This window comes from Nycticebus coucang, chromosome 8 (assembly GCF_027406575.1).
Source record: "Nycticebus coucang isolate mNycCou1 chromosome 8, mNycCou1.pri, whole genome shotgun sequence".
Taxonomy (NCBI): domain Eukaryota; kingdom Metazoa; phylum Chordata; class Mammalia; order Primates; family Lorisidae; genus Nycticebus; species Nycticebus coucang.
Window position 1 is genome coordinate 34,398,575 of NC_069787.1, and position 20,413 is coordinate 34,418,987.

The 20,413-nt window shown below is 43.6% G+C and overlaps 1 protein-coding gene and 1 long non-coding RNA gene across 3 annotated transcripts in view; one reads left to right on the plus strand and one right to left on the minus strand.

Annotated features, from left to right (window-relative positions):
• LOC128591627 (uncharacterized) overlaps window positions 1-17,623 on the minus strand; it is a 215,458-nt gene extending 197,835 nt beyond the window's left edge. The window contains exon 1 of the long non-coding RNA XR_008381598.1: window positions 17,179-17,623. This is a non-coding gene — a long non-coding RNA (uncharacterized LOC128591627). The remainder of the gene's footprint in view (window positions 1-17,178) is intronic.
• Window positions 14,606-20,413, plus strand: part of ADAMTS9 (ADAM metallopeptidase with thrombospondin type 1 motif 9) — a 179,949-nt gene continuing 174,141 nt past the window's right edge. The window contains exons 1-2 of one of the 2 annotated variants that reach the window (XM_053599270.1): window positions 14,606-15,057; window positions 15,634-16,034. In XM_053599270.1, coding sequence (XP_053455245.1) covers window positions 14,943-15,057; window positions 15,634-16,034 — 516 coding nt within the window. In that variant the 5' untranslated portion in view covers window positions 14,606-14,942. Of the gene's footprint in view, window positions 15,058-15,633; window positions 16,035-20,413 lie in introns of those variants that run through there. The other variant, XM_053599271.1, reaches the window with a different exon arrangement.

Consider the following 20,413-nt stretch of genomic DNA (forward strand, 5'->3'; position numbering starts at 1 on the left):
GATATTAATACATATCATATTGCAACTGGCTTTTTTTTCCTTCAACAATATTTTTGGGGATCTGGAAAGCTGATGTCTACCTGGTTCACTCCTTTGAAGTGCTGTATAGTGTTTCACCAAATGAAACACCATTTTATATAATAGCCATTCTTTGACTGAGGACAGGTAGTGTCTGGTTTTTCACTATTACAAGCAATGTTGCTGTGAATATCCCTGACATCAGTCCTTATGCACGTGAGCAAGTACCCCTACGGGGCATATGTCAAGAAGGGGACAGATTATGCTATCACTGCCTTAAAAGAGCATCTTGGCCCTTAACACTGAGAAAGCTCTTGAGGGCTGCGTAGGTCTCATTTGCATGATATCCGTATCACCAGAACCCAGCACAGAGTCTATCAGCTAAGACACACAAGTGTGTAGGCCCTGGTTTTCTCTTTCTTTTCACTTCTCAACCCTTAGTCCATTCCCCTTGCCTCCCAGTCATTTAAAAGGCAGGTGTATTAAGGTCTTTGTTCTTGACCTTTTCTCATGTCCCTGGGGTCCTTCCTTCAGTCTGAAGCTCTCATCCTGAACTGCACTTTATAATCAACTAGGGAACTTTAAGAATTAATACTGCTCAGGACCACAACCTGGAGGTTCTAACTTAACCGGGCTATAGTGGGGTGGGTCCCAAATAATGGTATTTTTTTTTTCTTAAGGCTCTTCGTGTCCTATTAATGTGAGGCTAGAATGAAGAATCATTGTCCTGGACTAGTGGTTTTCCAGGTGGGGTCCCCAAGCAGACCTGGAATTGTCAGAAGTTCAAATTCTTGGGCCCCACCCAAAGACTACTGAATCAAAAAACTCTGGGGAGCAGAGCCCTGCTACCTATGTTATAGAACACCAAAGGAAGAGAGAGAACCTCTCTCCTAGGTGACCTGATGCATTTCCCTGACTTGGTCAACACACAGAAGCCCTCCTTTCTTCTCACCTTCAACCTAGTCTACTCTTGTGGACACTACCTACCTTGCATACACCCCAATACGGTTTCTCTTCAGCATCTCCAATGCTCCCTTCCCTGTTCCCACCTCACCAAACTCTTTTTTCCCATCCCAGTGAAAGGCACCAATATCCTCCAAGCTGCTAGCAGAAGAGACTGGGAGTTCACTGGTAAGATCCTTGTAAAATATATAATACATTCAAGCATCTTAAAATCCAGAAGAGGCCAGGTACTGTCACTCACATCTGTAATCCCAGCACTTTGGGAGGCCAAGGAGTGAGGATCCTTTGAAGCCAGAAGTTATAGACCAGCCTGATTAATACAGTGAGACTCCATCTCTACAAAAACTAGAGCTGTTATCCCAGGCCTGGTGGTGCCCAGATATTCCCAGCTACTCAGGAGGCTGAGGCAACAGGATCACTTGAAACCAGGTGTTTGAGGTTATGGTGAGCTCTGACAATGCCATTGTACTCCAGCCCAGGAGATAGAGAGAGACCCTGTCTCAAAAAAAAAAAAAAAGAAAAAAAGAAAAGATAAACGACGAAAGTCCCCTGCCCTCCTTATCCCCTGTTATAAACTGAACATTTTGTGTCCCCCACAAAATGCATATGTTGAAGCCCTGATCCCCAGTGTGACTATATATGGTAATGAGACATTTAAGGAGGTAAAAGGGTGGGGTCATAAAAGGGGAGACCTAAGAACTAGTTATTTTTATAAGAAGATGAAGAGATGTGGATGATGGGTATGGTAATAATCTTGACCTGATTGCTATACATTATAGGTATGGACACATTCATCACTCTGCATCCCGTGAATATATACAATTGATTAATTTTTTTTTAACTGGAACAAAAGAACATGAAGAGACAGGAAAGGACATGCAAAGTCCCAGTAAGAAGGTGCACACCTGCTAGCCAAAGAGAGAGGTGTCAGGAGAAACCAAGCTGCAGGCACCTTAATCTTGGACTCGGCCTCTAAGACTACTGTTTTGTTATGGTAGCTGGTAGTGGTTAATTTTAAATGTCACCTTTACTGGGCCAATGGATGCCCAGATATTTGCTCAAACACCATTGTGGGTGTTTCTGTAAGGGTATTTTGAAGGAGAGTAACTTTTTTTTCAACACTTCTTGCTCTGTCACTCAGGCTACAGTACAGTGGCATCATCACAGCTCACAGCAACCTCAAACTCCTAGGCTCAAGTGATCCTCCTGCCTCAGCATCCTAAATAGCTGGGACTATAGGTGTGTACCACTATAGAGGGCTAATTCTTACGTATATATGTACACAGGGTGTCCATAAAGTTCATGTCCAATTTTAAATTGCACACTACTTTAAACTGCATACAAACTTCATGGACACCCTGTGTATATATGTGTGTGTATTTATATTTATATTTATATTTTAGAGATGGGGTCCCGCTCTTGCTCAGGCTGCTCTGCAACTCGTGGCCTCAAATAATCCTCCCACCTTTCCCTCCCCAAGCTAGGATTATAGGTATAGGCCACCACACTTGCCCAAGATTAAGCTTTAGATCAGTAGTCTGAGTAAATCAGATGACTAAATGTGGATAGGCCTCATCCAATCAGGCCTGAATGGAAAAAAAGGCTAACCTTTCCCCAAGTAAGACAGAATTCTTCCTGCTCCAGAGCCCTCAAACTGCAACATGAGCTTTTTCCTGCCTTTAAACTTATATGAATATGAAATATGGCTTTACTGAAATATGGGTTCTTCCTGGTCTTGGGCTCCCAGACTTCAGATGGGAACTACACCATTGGCTCTCTTGGGTCTCCAGCTTGCCAGTTCACCCAGCAAACTTGGGGACTTTCCAGACTTCATAGTCATGCAAGCCAATCACTTATAATAAATCATACACACACAAAAACATATACACACATACGTAATAAACACACACACACTTACACCCCCCTATTGGTTCTGTTTCTTTGAAGTACTCTAATTCCTGACTCATACACAGCGTTAGCCAACTAATCCATCCCCTTCACCTTTCCAGTTCTCTATCTTCCTCAAGAGGTAACCACTAGGCTCAGTTTCTTACCTATTTTCTCAGAGTTTCTTTATAATATATGTGCAAATAAAATTACGTAGTACTACTTTTCTCCAGTTTTTACATACACATACATACTATGTACCAATCTTTTCATAGATGCATTATATTTCACTAGATGTATTTTGATTTATTAAATCATTCCCTTGTAGTTTATATTTTCATTGTTTATGTTTTTGCTAGTGTTGTGTTTCTTTAGCAACACCATTAGAAATGATACTGCAGTGAACAACCTTGTGTGTGTCATTTTCCAGATATGCAAACATATCTGATGTATAAAACATAGAATGCTAGACAAAAAGGTGTATGATTCTGCAGTCTTGACAGATGCTGTCAAATTGCTTCCTTAGGAGTTATCAATTTACACACTCAGCGATGTATAAGAGTTCCCCAAAGCCTAAGTTATTGTTGATCAAACTTTAAATTCTGCCTGATAGCCGAAAAACTCATGTTGGTATATATTTAATTCAGATTTTTCTTTTTATGAGTAAAACAGAGCACCTAGTCACAAGTTTATGCTGTTTGTATTTCCTTTCTTATGGATCAAAGTTAAAAGAAATATTTTCTTCTCAGCTTGTCATTTCACTTTCAATTTTGATTGGGATATTCTGTGGTTTGAATATGTCCCCTGGAAAACATGTGTTGGAAACCTAATCCCTGGAGCAATGGTGTTGGGAGGTGGGGCCCCAGTGAGAGTGATCAGGTCAGGAGAATGGACTGATGTTATCTGTGAGAGTCAGTTCATTTTACAAGGGGGTGGAGTTTAGCGCGTGCTCGCTCTCTCTCCCCCATGTTCTTTTGCCTTTCTACCATGTGATGTTACAGCAAGAAGACCCTCAAAAAATACCAGCACCTTAATATTAGACTTCCTAGCCTCCAGAACTGAGAGCCAAAAACTTTCTGTTTCTTATTCATTACCTGGTCCGTGGTATTCTACTACAGCAACACAATATGGCTAAGTTACCATGTTTCCTTTCATGAAGAATTGGTTTATTTTACAATGAAGTTAAATATCTCCATTATTTTTTTCCTTTTCGCCTTGCAAACTTTGAGTCATAGTTACAGTCTTCAGGAGGTCATAGACACAAAGTAATTATTCCCTTCTGTTTCCCTCTAGACCAGTTTTGGTTTAATTTTTTACATTCAATCTTTGATCCATTTGATATGGATCAAGTATATGAAGGTTGTCCGGAAGGTATCCAGCCATGAAACTATAAAGAGAGTCCTCGTCAACTTCATAAAGTATGAAGCACAGACTTAACTTTCTTGTCATTATTTGTAGCAGATGGTGACCTGGTCACTTCTAACATCACATACCTAGCCAGTAGTCTATGGTTTCCCAGTCAGTTTTAGAAACCATTCTATTAGAAACTAAATTCTAACAATTAGATCTGTTTCTGGATTTTGTAGACTCTTCCACTGGGCTTTCTGTTCTCCACAACCCAGTATCACCCTATTTATTTATTAAGGTGTTATATTCTATACTCATATCTGGTATTAATATGGTATTTCCATTTTGCTTTTCATTTTCAAAGTTTCTGTTTATCTTCCTAAATCAAACTCTGGATCAATTATTCTCGTTGAAACAAAACAAAAATAATAGAAAAAAAGTCTGGTATTTGTATTGACACTCCAGTCATTTCACAAACTATCACAGGGCACCTTTGGAATATTCGGTCTTCCTCAGAATATGGTCTCTTTCTTTTACACATGTCCTCTGAGGTCTTCATTAGTGTAAAACATTACTCATACGAGCCATGCACATTTCTTGTTATTTCTAATCTCAGAGAGTCTGTTGCTGTTGTCCGTAGTGTTTTCATCCTTTCACATTCTCTATCTGGCTGTTAGTTGCATACAGCAACACCTGCATTGTAATACCGGAGCTCAATCTTCCTGCCTCCTCCTGTTCTCCTTCTCATCTCTCATAACGTCCTTCATCGTATCCTGTTTATTCTACCTTTAAAGTATACTTTGGATGTGTCCAATTTTTGCCGCCTCTTAATACCACCCTAAGTTCAAACCACTCTGATTTCTAATTTGGACAACACAGTCTGGACTCCTTTCTCCACAGAGCGCCAGAGTCATCTTTTTTTTTTTTTTTAATTAATTTTTTTTTTATTATTATTTTTTTTTTTGTAGAGACAGAGTTTCACTTTATTGCCCTCGGTAGAGTGCCGTGGCGTCACACAGCTCACAGCAACCTCCAACTCCTGGGCTTAGGCGATTCTCCTGCCTCAGCCTCCCGAGTAGCTGTGACTACAGGCGCCCGCCACAGCACCGGCTATTTTTTTGTTGCAGTTTGGCCGGGGCCGGGGTTGAACCCGCCACCCTCGGCATATGGGGCCAGCGCCCTACTCACTGAGCCACAGGCGCCGCCCCAGAGTCATCTTTTAAAAACCAAAAGCTCCTTATGCTAAAGGCCCTCTATCACCTGGCTGCTGACTTTCTCCCGACCTCATTCTTTTTATTTTTCAAAAATTTTTAGAAGAATTTATTTTTAATTTTTATGGATGTATCATAGTGCATCTTTATGGGTTATGTGATATGTTGATATAAACATATAATGTGTAATGGTCACATCAGGTGACGGAGTATGGATCGCCTCAGCCATTTACCATTTCTTCGCACTAGGGATATTCCAATTCTATTTTTTTAGTTATTTTGAAATATACCTTTACCCCATTCTAAATCTTCTCTTCTTCATAGAACTCTGACCACAAAGGCTTCTGTCCTAGCTCAGATCCTGCCCTTCTATTCTCTCTGCTGGGAATATTTTTCTTCCTGTTCTTTAAGGGGCTGGCCCCTTCTTATTCTCTAGGTTGCAATTTGCCTATCACCCCCTCCAAGAGCTCTTTTCTGTTTGCCTTATCTACACCTTTTAATCTCTTTTACGATACTTAGAACAATGTTTAATGATGTACTTGTTCATGAATTACTTATTTTGTGTCTCTCTTCCTCCCCTAGACTGTGAACTCTTCTGCTATCTGCAAAGTGCACAGCACGAAGTAGATAAATATATTTATTGAATGAATGAACAAATGTTTTCCTTGCTTATAGAGCCAGCAGTTGGGAGCGCTCATCTTTTTTGCCCTGCGATTTGGCTATTTTTCTTCATTCGTGTTCTAAATCTACAATTACTCTCTATCAAGTGCTTATATTTCCATCCAGGTCATCAGCTTCCCTCAGAAGTCTCTCTTCCTAGTGGTTGTTCTTATATACACAAAATATATATGGTTATTTTCAAATAATGAAACACATACTGAATGTTACAGAGAACACTGAGGTTATACATTAATTTATAAGACATTTTTTTTCCTAAGAGTAGTGATAACATCATATATTCTTTATGTACTGTCTCTTTAGTTAAAAAAAATTATTTTTCTCATTAAGAAAATAATATATTCTTGTTGTAAAAAGAACCAAACAAGGCAATAGGTATCACAGAAATGTAGAAAATACAAAATCTCCGTAATTCCCAGTCCAGAGAGAACCACTGGTGATAGGTGGATATATATCTATCCTTCTAGACTTTTTCTCTGCATATCATATTTTATCACAGGCTGAGATTTCATTTGTTGCTGTTTTATTCCATTTTTACTACAGTAGGAACCAATTAGACAAACAACACTGACTTGCAGAATAATATATCTCGGACATGTTTAGATGCTAAATGTATGGCCCTTCCATTTTTTTTTATTAAATCATAAACGCATAGATCATGTATACATTAATGCATGTATGGGGTACAATGTGCTGATTTCATATAGAATTAGGAGTGTTTACAACACACTTGTTAATAGAGACCTCATCTCATTTACTTATTGTGTTAAGACATTTATACTCTATACTTAATAAATCCAACAAGTACCCTTGCATTATGCACCATAGGTGTGATCCCACCATTCACGCTCCCTCGATCTGACCTCCTCCCTCCCACCCCCCTTCTTACTTTTTAAACAATTGCCTAATATTTCATTCATTTACTATCTCTAGATGGTTCTCTTTCCTTTTCACCTGGTTAGTTAAATGGAGAGTAAAGGGTCTTGAATTTTTTTCAGGTTTTCTTTTTTTTTCTTCCACCTCTGCCATTCCTGGACACAAGAACAAAGTCATAGATTAGGGGGCAAGTCATTTCCCAACCTCAATCTTCATTTCATTTCATGTACCACAGAGCAAATATTAGTTCTTCAGGGTCCAGATTTATGTTCCGAATTAATGAGCTGAATTATCACTTGTAAGAAATGCTGACTAAAAACATTTACAGGAGTGAGTTTGTTACCTACTGTAACCAGAATTCAAGCATCACTACCACCTTGGTAGGGTGCTCAAAAGTAAACTGTACCTCCAAACTCTTGCTTTTGTAACTGTACCTCTCTGTAAAGGGCCCAACAGTAGCTGAAGTTTATTCCGGTTATATTGCCGTGAACACCACCAATATGTTCCGTCAGACCTGTTTTGAGTGAAAAAAAAAAAAAACAACCCTGCAAAATCAATTATTTTGCCAGCATCTGATAGGAACTTGACAAGGCACTAATTAATTGCTAGGCTTACATTTCAGGAAGCAACTTAATTTTTGTTATTGGTGCCAATTATGATAAAGGTAGTACAAGGTGAATACACCACTTTCAGCTGGCACTGATTCCATGTCACATAATCTCACTACCAGGTCAAGTTGGTACATGTGACACACCTACATTTTTGCACATTTCAAATGTATGCGTATTCGTTTGGAAAACGAAGGTAGTATTCCCTGTCCCTTCCCCACTGCCCTTGAAAGTCACTACAGTTGAGATATTTTGAAAAGTTCTCCAAAAACCTTTTTTGTAGTGGGCTCCCAAATAAACTTATCACAGGGAATTCAAATCCTGCACCATTATTATAATTACCAGGCAGGTATCTTCACCAAATACTGTTTTTATAGTAGGCCAAAGCACAGCATGAACAATACAGAACCAGGGTTCAACTGAGAGCGGTGGAGTTTATTAGAATAATTGCGGCAACAAAGTTACTGAAGACAACCAGTGCTCCCCAGGGCCAGTCTTACGAGTGAATGAGTGATCTGGGGGTGCTGGAAAGACATCCTCTCAACCCCAGTTGGCCTGCCGTCCAGAATCTCACATTTGTGACTGATTCCCTAACACACCCAACATTGGCTCCCTGGCTCCCATTGTCCTGATATCTGAATTTCTGTGAATGTTTGGATTTCCAGTCTTCGAGATTGTATTTATCCTATATTAAGCTTGATTAAACATCACTACCTATCAGTCAGTATAATGTAGGAGCTTAGTGCAGGCCCTGAAATCCAACAGCGTGGCACCGAATCCCCACTCATTTGTTGTGTGACCTTGGATTTGCTACCTATCTTCTCTGTGCCTTCATTTCCTCCTCTGCAAAGTGTGGCCACTGGCATTACCTGTGTCACTGGATTGTCAGGAGGCTTGAAATGGACACTATCCATTGTTCCTGGTAGTCAGCATTATAATAAATACCATTAGGACAGACAACTTGTCTGGCAGAAGTGCTTAACCTAAAAAAGTACTGTTTTGCATGTGTAAAAAATTGTTTGCCATGTAAAAATTGTTTTTCTTTCAGTGTTCAAAAAGAAAATTATGTTCTGGTCACTTAAAAAATTCTGCCAAGAGCCTGTAGCTCAAGCGGCTAAGGTGCCAGCCACATACGCCAGAGCTGGCGGGTTTGAATCCAGCCTGGGCCTGCCAGACAACAACTACAACAAAAAAAAAGCTGTGTGTTGTGGCGGGCACATGTAGTCCCAGCTACTTGGGACGCTGAGGCAAGAAAATCACTTAAGCCCAGGAGTTGGAGGTTGCTGTGAGCTGTGATGCCATAGCACTCTACCCAGGGCGACAGCTTGAGGCTCTGTCTCAAAAAAAAAAAAAAAAAATTCTGCCAAGAATTTTTTTAAAAGCCCAATGCTTGAAAAAATGTTAAATTGGACTTATACGTGGGTAGTAGAGAGTAAATCTGTTAAAAAATTAAAGATTTTAAAAATGGATGAGGGGCTAACAGCAAAAATGAACATGACAAAATACACAAAGAAAGATAAGCACTCACAAGGCTATTTTTCTTTCCCAGTAGGAGAAAGGCCCCTAAGGTGGTGATGGGTAGGGAAGGTGAACTATGAAAGAAGTGCTGTGTCCTGGTGTCTTGCCCAGTCTGGAAGCAGGAACCACTGTTCCTAACCAGCATCGGAGACCGATGAACTGGGCATTCTACTTCCTCTATGCCAACACTTTCATCAGTTAAGTCAAATTCATAACATCCCTATGAGACAAATAACTATCATTACCCTGTATTCAGGACTTGCAAAGGATATGGAGACAGACACTGCCCACAGGATAGGTCCAACTCTTACATGCTATAAAGGTTGCTTTATAATTCATGATCCTGAAATAGCCATCAGGGAAAGCCTAGCTCTGGAAATTTCTGATTCTCAAACAAACAAACAAACAAAAAAGAATCAAGAGGATTCTGATTAAAGCAGGACTTGCCTTTGTGAAAGTAATGATACTGTGAGAAACAGAAATCTCCTTAGTTGTTCCTGGGGTTTCGTGAAAGAATCACTTTAATAAATTCAAACAAACAAAAAATAGGCTCTGAAAACTACAGTGAAATTGAAACTCATTTAAGATATGTTTATAAAGTGCCTACTACTTATGAAAAGATAGCTTTGTCCTTTGCTCTTACGTAACTAAAAGTCTAACAGAGGCTTGGAAAACTGAGAGTAAAGAGCAAAAGTTTGCTTAAAGGCCAAAATTTGAGACCAGTTGGGAAACACAATGAGACCCCCTCCCTATGATCAATCAATCAATGAATCAATCAAAGTTTATCAAAGGACATCAACCAACAAGAAGTGTGAACAAACCAGGACAGGGAAATTTCTGGTATTAAAAAAAATACTGAGAGTTATGAGATTCCATACTAGCATATTGCTAGTAATTATCTATTTCAAGTATTTCTTTTAGAAAATAATGAAATTGTATTTGCACACATGTGTTGCTATCTGCTTTGGCTCCAGTTTATACTAGTTTGGATCTAAGCTAGAAACCTGGCACTTCTGAAGTCCATTTGCAGTTATGATGTCAAACCCCAGGTCTGAAGGTCTTATTCCATAGGCTACTAGAGAAAGCGGAATAAGGATTTGAGAGTCTAAGAAAAGTCTCAAAGCAAATATTAGTGGGATTCATATGGGGTTCCCAAACCTGAGCAAAACTGGACAAAAACTATGGTCTTTAGGAATGAAAAATAAGGAAGGAGAACCCGGTGAATAAACAGGCTGAAGGTGGGGCCCACTTTATAGATTTGGCATAATCTAGTCATGAGCTATATGGAGCCACCTCAAAGACTGAATGAACTACAATTTGCAAGTAGGCTCAAGAGAAGCTAGTTAAACCTTTAGATTTAACCTTGGGAAAAAAAATAATGTTCTTACAGATCATATTTATCAGGCCAAATATAAATGCTGAGTAATCAAGATCAATTAGGGGAAAGTCTTTATGTTAGGATTAATGTAGATTACAAGCTTTAGAGGTACCTAAGCCCCAGTGAAATTCCCAATGCTACAACTTCTGGCTCTTTTAACACTGGGCAAGGCACTGCACTTAACTTTGCTGAGTCTTATTTTCGTCTTAAGTAAAATTGGGGACAGTAAAACTCAGACGGGGGAACTGCTATGAGGATTAAATAACCAGCACCCAGAAATAACTCACTGAAGAGAATTTAATGTTATTATCATTAATGATACAAACTATTTCCTCAACACTATGCATTGCTTGCAATCAGTTAATTGGTAGACTTCAAAAAAATCCACTAAGGTCAATTCCATCACATGGCAAGCAAAGACAGCAGTGTTTCTCCCCACCCCCACCCTGCAAATAAGAAGCCAGGGCAGAGAGGGCACAGTACACATGGTCTGGAGCATGGTAAGTACTCAATAAAAAATAATGGTGATGATTTTTTCAGACAAAATATTCTCACCTGAATTATTTTGTTAGTTCGAGTGTCCTTTTCATTTCTCATGATTTAAGACACATCTTTCAAAGATTATGCCTAGGGTCACAGAGCTCAGCCACCATCAGTTCCCTGTGTGGTTGATTCCCTCCCCAGAATCCAGTACCATGGGCTTATCTATTCCAGAAACCACATGCTGCTGACCACTCAGAAAACGATTCACTTCAATTCTGGCTGCTGGTGCCTCCCTATCGTTTGCATGTGGGTTTTCCCTTTCTGTGGAAATAGATGTTTCCAGCAGTATTTGGCAAAGGAAAGAAGTCATTTGTGATGTCATCGGTCGCATTTCCATTGATTAGATTATCTCTCCCAAGTGACTAATGTCAATCATCACTCCTCTGGGATCCAGTTTTCATAAAGGATCAGTCAAAGACTTCCACTTAACCTGTAATAACATTCAATTCCAGTAAAGCCCCAGGAGAAGAAAATGGGCTAAAAACTGTCCCTCCATTAATTCCAAGTGACCTCATAAAGCTTTGCTTCTTTTTTCAGAGCAAACTTTTGTGAGTGGCAATTTAAACTTAAAAATCTACTTTTCCCTTCTGGAGTCATGCGACTCTAAATATCTATTTATAGAACCAACCTCCAAACTGTGATTTTTATATACAAAATAAAGAAAACATTTTAGCACAGTTGATCCAAAGTAAAGGGACTATATTTTTTCATTTGTTCAATAAATAGTAAATATTTCTTGAGTATGTAGTATATGCTAGGTGCCGAGGAAAGAGTTGTGATATATCAATGAAACAGGTGAAATGATTACCATTAAATACTCAGCATTAGAAAAAGGAGAAGGCCAAAGAATAATTACACATAGAAAAACTTGAGGCAATTCTCCTGATGATTTTAGCCACTCTAGTCTAAGCCAACCTTCCCCAAATCTGCAACACTTCTGATTAACCATGTATTCATTCTAAATGGTAGTAATTAAGAACATGCACAAAACTGATAAAACAACATTTGAATACTGTCTCTCACTAGATGGGGGACCCTGGTCAAACTACTTCACTTTTTTAGACCTCAGTATCCTCATTGGTAAAATGAAATTACTGGTACTGCCTGTCTCATAGAGCTGTTATGAGGATTAAACACTGTGTGTTAGCATATGGAGTGAGACACGCTAAGTACTCAATAAAAGATTATTATTATTATTCAAACAAAAGATTTTTACCTAAATTACTTAGTTCTGTTATCTTTTTCACGTCTCATGATTTAAAATACAACTTCCTAGGGTAGCGCCTGTGGCTCAGTGGGTAGGGCGCCAACCCCATATACGGAGGGTGGAGTGTTCAAAACCGGCGCCCACCAAACTGCAACAACAACAAAAAATAGTCAGGTGTTGTGTCAGGCGCCTGTAGTCCCAGCTACCCCGGAGGCTGAGGCAAGAGAATTGCCTAAGCCCAGGAGTTGGAGGCTGCTGTGAGTTGTGAGGCTATGGCACTTTACTGAGGGCGACAAAAACAAACAAACAAACAAACAAAAAAAAAAACACAACTTCCTACAATTCACAGGTAGGGAGCTAAAGCACTGAAGATGAGCAAACTCACTGAAGGAAAGAAATTCAGAAACCCAAGCATCAGTCACTTCGGGAGGTCATAAAGGGCTCTTGTATTTTCCTTTCCTATCAGTTCTTTGAAATGATTGGGTTGTATGAGGATCAAGTTTTAAAACCTTTGACAAAGTTCATCCTTAAAGCAAAGTCCTACAAAGAAAGCACAGTACCCAGGAAGGTTCCTGACTCTATTACATATAATCATTTTTATACTGGTAGCTTCTCTTTATCAGGAGAGGTTTGAGCTCAAAAAGATGAACCCTGCTTAATTAAGGAAAACAATGAAAAGTGCTCCAATACTTTCCATAGAAATCAGTTAATACACTGTTTTCTTGTATTTTTCTTCTTTGATAAACTCTTAAAACTCCCAGACACTACGATTGTGAAGAATTTTACTACATAATTAAAAGAAATAGTGTGTATTAGAAGAAATGTATTTTAGTGAATTGAAAGTTCAAGTTTAATGCCATCCTTTAAAAATCTCTAATTGTGCACATCACAAGTATTGTTATTTTACCATCTTTACATTTTATATACACATTGTGAAATTCCAGTAGCACCCCATTTGAGTTAACAATTCTTAGGAAATTTCAGTCTTGTTATTTCTTCTCTCCGCCCAGAGAAAAATATGTATTAATATTTCCAGATTATTTGGCACTTCTAGAATGTTGCTATTTAGTCCTCACTGTTGGCAATCTTTGGTATTTCTAGTCCTGAAGGCTAGCCCACCTACCAACAGAGAATCTTGGTTGCCTGGGCAAAAAATACATTTATTAGCCATATTTTTTACCAATAGTACCATTTCCTTTCTCTTGAAATTAACAATATCCTATCTTTCTGAAGGCTGGTAACAGGAAAAAGGAGTTTGAACCACTCGAGATCAAACAATTCTCGCTCACACACACTCACCCACACATCCTCCCTCTCTGTCATAATTTCTGACATTCAAATCGCCTCTGAACGCAAAGGTAGACGTAGCTTGAAGTGCCCGCTTACAGCCGCTCCAAGCATCTCTCAGGCTAGCGGAAGTGATTGAGAAACCCCTCCTGGGACTGGCGCTTTCCCCAGGGAGCTACAACTTCACCCCCCACCCCCCCGTAGTCAGGGGCGCCAAAGTCCCCGCCCCGCTCTCGCAGCCCAGAGCTGTTCTTAACCTTTTTTGGGCCGGGGACCCTCGCGGAATGGGGACAGAGGTTGGGGGCAAGAACAGCTTAAAAATTTCGCGAAACTTTCCGGAGACCACGCATTCGAAACACACCCGAACCGCAGGATTAAGAACCCATTTCTAAAACTCTTAATTTAGGGCGATTAAATCGAGAGCTAAGCTCAGGTGCCAAATGTCGTCCCGAGAGAGAAAGTGCAGGAAGGGAAGGCGCTCCTCCGGCGCTGGGCCACTTTCACTTGCAAGAAACCAGAAGAAGAGAGAGGACTGGTGGGCAGAGAAGGGGACGGAGAAAAAAAAGGGGAAAGGAAAGAGAGAAATGTGGAAGGGGAGAAGAGAAAGAGCACAGAAGAAAAAGGGGAGGAGGACAGAGACGGGGGGAAGAGGAGAAAAACGCCATTCGAAGGAGAGGAGGGGAAAGAGAAGGAAGAGGGGAAGGGCGAAGACGAAAAAATGAGAGGAGGAAGGGGCTGCGCGCGCTAGGAAAGGGAGAGACTTTCTCTGCGTTCCCTCCCCGGGGCCGGGAGTCTCCGAAAACCCTACTTCAGCTAGGCGGCGGGGCCCGCGACCCGCTGCCCCAGTGCTGGCGGCGCCTCCGGCCTCCGCCTCTTGCAGCCAGCGGGGCCGCACCGGCCAGCCGAGGAGGGGACACGATCTGAAAGGAGGCGGTCCCCGCTCGCCTGGCTTTCTCCTCCCCTTTCCTCCTCCTAGAGGCGTGCACCGGGGGCACTTGGGCGGCGGAGGACCCGCGGCCCCCCCGCCTCCGCCCCCCCAGCCCCCCATTCAAGAAGCCGCACCGCTACCCCGGCCAGCACAGGGCGCCCGGCGCGCCTCGGAGCGCACGTTCCGCGCTTTCTCCTGCCCGCTCGCTGGACATTATGCGGCCGAGCAGCCGAGCCCCAGTCCTCCTCCTCCTGCTGCTCCTCCGGCTCCTCCTGCGGCCCGAGCGGCTCAGCTCTCGGCAGGCGGCGGCGTTGCTCAGCCGAGCGCAGACGGGACCCTCGCGGCGAGACCTCAGCGACTCCTAAAGTCAAAAGTTGGCGGCGGGCGCCCGGCTCCGCGCGCTCTCCACGGCCGCTGCCTCGCGTCGCCGCCGCAGCCAAGGAGGGCAGGAGGGAGGGGGGTGGGGGTGGCGGGGGGAGGGGTGGGGAGCACCATGCAGTTTGTATCCTGGGCCACACTGTTAACGCTCCTGGTGCGGGACTTGGCCGAGATGGGGAGCCCAGACGCCGCGGCGGCCGTGCGCAAGGACAGGCTGCACCCGAGGCAAGGTAACTAGGCTCCGGCCCCTGGGACCTCGCCGCCCCTGTCGCCGCCTCCCCAGCCTAGCTCTTGAGCGGGGAAACCCCGCGGCGAAGGCCTCTCTCCTTTTCCTAGAAAGAATTATCTGCCTTGCAGCCTCTCCCTTTAGGTCATCCCCAGCCAGTTGCTAGGGAGAGACACTCTGGGTATCAATCTGGCAACCCCCCCCCCACTTGCTTTTAGCTATATCTTTTCTCTTTCCCACACCATGTCCCAAAGCAAAGCTACTTAATAAGTGGGGGCACCAGCGAGCAACAACATATTTTATTCAGAATATTTATTAGGATCTGAAATTATCATGTGTATTTTTGACTTGTTCATTGTCTGGCTCTGAATAATCTGTCCTCATAGCGCCTAGCTATTAAGAGTTCCTAGCGGTTACTGGCACATAGTAGGTGCTCAGCAAGTATTTGTCCACCAGTTAAGAGTGAAGGGATATGACTCTCAATAGGCTGAAAAATAAGGTCAGGGCAAAGTTCCCACCTTCGTGTTAAATTCAGACTTGAAAAACGAATTATTGGTTCATATACTACTTCTCTCTGCAGTGAAATTATTAGAGACCCTGAGCGAATACGAAATCGCGTCTCCCGTCCGCGTGAACGCTTTCGGAGAACCCTTTCCCACCAACGTGCACTTCAAGAGAAGGCGACGGAGCATTAACTCTGCCACTGACCCCTGGCCTGCCTTCGCCTCCTCCTCTTCGTCCTCTACCTCCTCCCAGGCGCATTACCGCCTCTCCGCCTTCGGCCAGCAGTTTCTATTTAATCTCACTGCCCATGCCGGATTTATCGCTCCACTGTTCACTGTTACCCTCCTCGGGGCGCCCGGGGTGAACCAGACCAACTTTTATTCCGAAGAGGAAACGGAACTCAAGCACTGTTTCTACAAAGGCCATGTCAATACCAAGTCCCAGCACACGGCCGTCATCAGCCTCTGCTCGGGAATGGTAAGTAGGCGCGCGCCCCCTCCCCTCCTGCAGCCTAGAGACTCTCCCTGCGGCGAGTCTCCGCTCCAGCGGTGAATATCATCTAGAAACTCGTGTGCGTCCTTCGGTTTGGGTAGCTAGGTTACACTCGCGAGGAGCGCACGCCCCCGCCCCCAGGGAGTTCTGGATGTTTCTGAGCTTTCTGGGGTCTGCACTCGGCTCAGCTGTGCTTTGCCCAACGCTGCGAGGCGACCTGGAAGTCAGGTTTCCAAACTCGGAGCAAGTTGCTGGAGTTGCGGTTCCGTGCAGCAAAGTTGGCCGCCCGGGAGCGGAGCCGCTGAGCGCAGGGCGGACCAGACTCCTTATTGGTGCGTCTTGAGTTGTGGATGTGGGCTGAGGATCCCCAGCCCAGGGCAATGGGAGTTCCTTCTGTGTTTTGCAGAGGGCGGTGCGTAATCTAGAGTCTCCGCATTTTCTCGGGGGCCTTTATTCACGCGCCAGGAACCCTGCGGCTGAACTGGATTGACAGAGAGCAGGTCCCGTCCCAGGATCGGAAGGGTGGGCCGAGGACTCCGGGGCGGGGCCTGCCCCGGACGCTTTGAATTAGGGTAGAAGCGGTGGGTGGGGGTGCCGCGCAGCCCGACTCTGCACCCTGCTGGCGGGGTGGCCGGGAGAAGCAAGATAGTGGAAAAGAGCCCCGAGAGACTGCTTGGACGTGATCTCGGCTCCGTCGGGGTTTCTCCCACCCATGAGAACTCCCAGGAGTCGAGGGAGGGAGCCGGCAGTGCATGTTTCCCTAGGGAGTCAGGCGAGGCAGGGCGGCCACCTTCCTGCGCCGTCAAATACGCACTTAGCTGGGGATCTCTGCCGACCCCACGCACTGGCCCTCCAGTAGGTCCTACAGGGCATCTGCCAATCCCTCCCCACAACGTCTGAGGACCCTCTGTAAGGTTCTGGCCCGAGGAAGGGTGGTCCTTGGCTTTCTCAAGCGACTAGCGTTTCTGCCGCGCGTATATGACGCAGAAACTTCCCCGGGTCATTCTCAGCGCATGGCGCGGTATGCTCTCTAGGGTCTTAGCCTCTGTACTCCGTAATGCATTTACTGTTCTCTGAGTACCCATACTCCCTCCCATCACCTTTTCCAAGTGGGGGCTTGGATACTCACCCCGAGCGCTCGGCTGCCCCCTCCGCGTGCTGCCGTTTGTGGGTCTTAAAGTTGCAGATCTGGATAGCTCATCCTTCTAGCAATTGGAGGATGGGTGAGGCCAGCCTGAAGACTGGCGTGGAGAAGTTTAGCTTGCTAGAACGTGGGGAAAGGGATGAGTCCCTCTAGCCCTCAGCAAAGCGCCTAGAGCTGTGGCGCCCAAAGTGCTTTGTTGAAATTGTTTGGGGGTGGGCGGAGACGGCAGTTTGTCGAAGGGGGAGGGGGTGCTGCGGTGAGTCATCTCTGCCCCAAGACCTAGGGCTGGAGCTCAGGAATCCAACCCATCTTTGAAATGTTAAGGCCTGGGTGGGCAGAAGTCAGGCTTACGAGCCCAGAGCATCAGAGCACCCCCAGATTCCAAGATGGGTAACCCCTAATTCAAGGACCCTCGGGATAGGGCAGCGTGTGTACGTCAAGTTTGTAAACAGTCTTTACTCCTCCTCTTTGCCCGCCTCCACGCCGGGAAACACAGTGGCCCCAGCAGTTCTATAAATATTTTGCTGCGCAGGACCTGAATTTCCATTGGCAGTTTTAGGTCTGAACGCGCACGTGGTCTCTTTGGGAACTGAGAACCCCGGGGCCTCCGAAACCACTGCCTGGACAGTGATAACCCCATTTATATTGCGTTTAATTTGCAATCTGCCTTTTTTGGGGAAAAGGGCCCGAATACATTTTAAAGATAGGCTCCCTGGCTTTTTGTACCTTCAGACATTAATGCAGCTCCAAGACCCCTGCCCCTTTGTCTTCTGGAATCTCCCAAGACTTCCCTTACCGTTCTGTAGCAGTCGTGTCGTGCTGTTTTTAGTTCTTCATCTAGGAGGCTTCCCGGAAATCTTTAACTGTTTAGAGATGTGCATTCCCCCTGCCCCCAACCACCGATGGGTCGCTCACCTTCCCTAATTGTAGCCCCCTTTGCTTCACCCTCTCACTATGACCGGTATCTAAGAAATATTTCCATCAGGCTTCTTTTGCAGTCTCTCTCCTCAATCCCTGCTACATACCACTAACAGATTAGTGACGACTAGGAGCAGAATAACATCACCAAACTGTGGCTGTATTTTACACAGCCCCCTCACCCCACTTGCATGAATACGTCCCCTCTCATGACTCAGTTATTTCTGCACAAATCCTGTATTCCAGGCAATCTGCTTTATGCTCCTTTCTCTGCCTTCTCCCCACCCCGACCCAATCCTAGTCTTCCTTCCTTGCCTTTGTGCCTTGAGATGAACTTGGTCTTCTCACCCAGCTTCACACACTCAAATCCTAGCTTCTCTGGAAGTGTAATTTACATCTCTTCTTCCCCAAGGGTCCTTTTCCTAGTTCATCTCTCCCTCCTTACCTTTGCGGACACTTACCTGTTTCTCCCTTAAGATGCTTAGTATGTCCTCCCTCACATTAAAAATCTTTTTTTTGAGACAGAATCTCACTTTGATGCCCTTGGTCTATAGGTGCCCACTACAATGCCTACTATTTTTAGAGACACGGGCTCACTCCTGCTTAGGGTGTTCTCCAACTCCTAACTTCAAGTAATCCACCTGATTTGGCCTCCCAGAGTATAAGGATTACAGGGGTGAGCCACTGTATCCGGCCTTGCATCAAAATTCTTGGTACCTGTGTCCTATCCCTTTTTCCTTGGCAAACAGGGTCCAGATCAATTTATCTGTTTTGTATATTGGACCCTTGTATGTTGTATATACTTAGTAAATATCTTCGACAAAAATGGTCACCTTAACCAAGAAAAGATCATTCTTAGGCCTAGCAGCTGTTTTGCAAATTGACAGCACAATGAATCTGGAATCCTATTGGAACCATTTATTCAGTTTACTTTGTGCTTGGCACTATAAGAAGTACTTTACATATATATGAGCTCATCCAAATCCTCCCAAGAACTCAATCCTCAAAACAACTCATTACACTGAGGAGGACACAGGCTTTGACAGCTGGAGACTTACCAACATCTCACAGCTAATAAGTGAGCATTAGGACCCTAGCCCAGTCTTTCTGATCTATGCTCTTAACCAGGGGTCCTCAAACTGCAGCCCACAATCTATAGCACATGAGGCGGTATGATTGTATTTGTTCCCGTTTTGTTTTTTTACTTCAAAATAAGATATGTGCAGTGTGCATAGGGAATTTGTTCATAGTTGTTTTTTTTTTTTAAACTATAGTCCGGCCCTCCAACGGTCTGAGGGACAGTGAACTGGCCCCCTGTTTAAAAAGTTTGAGGACGCCTGCTCTTAACCATAGGCCAGAAACTCCTAATGAGAACTTCAGGATTCTTTTCTATAAAGGCACTGGAGTAACATCTGGATGTTGAGTTCTGGACTCGAAACTAGCATTATCCAGCTGCTTCTGTACCAAAGAAGGGGAACTTTCGACAAATTACCTCCCTGTGTGTCTTGGTTTCCCCATTTACCTGTGTTCTTTCCCTGTGTTCACATCTCTGTTAAGTTGATCTGTGTTCAGAGAACATTAGAGTCGTATACTGAAAACAAGCAGAGCTGCTTGGGTGACAATAAATTTATTATCACTCCTTCGCTGGCAATCAGCTACTCTGTTTTTTAATATGACCACACCAGAGCTGACCTCTCCTTAAGCCATTGGCCCATGAATTATGTAGAGAATTTTATTTTTTTAATATGGATTCCAGGTCCCATTCCTAGAAGTTCAGAATCTGTGATGGCACAAATCCAATTAAAATTAAATAAACTTTCCAGGAGGTTTTGAAGCTTAGCTGATTTGAGGAAGCAGCGCCTTAGCCTACTTCATGAGAATACCCACAGGAGCTCAATTTGGGGGCCCAATACCCAGAGATTTTGGTTCAGTAGACCAGATTTAGGGAGGAACACTGAATTTCTAACAAGCTCCTGGATGATACTGATGCAGATATGGCTGATGTTCAGGGACGGTCATTCCTCTGTGTCCAGGGAAGGGTAAAAGGCCTCTGATTTTTTTTTTTTTTTTTTTTTTTTTCAGAAAAATTAAAAAAGGGATAGAGAAGAGTTTTATTTCTCTTCTTAAATACCATCATGGCCAGGGGAATTTTTTAGTGTCCTTGTAATGTTGAGTTTGGGTGGTTCAAACTTGAAGCATCTTTATTGTTTATAAAACTTGGGCTATGTGGGGAGGCAAGGAGAGCTACCTTTTTTAAGGTGCTTGGAATGATTAATTAAAGCAGCTTGTATCCTGGTGGTTA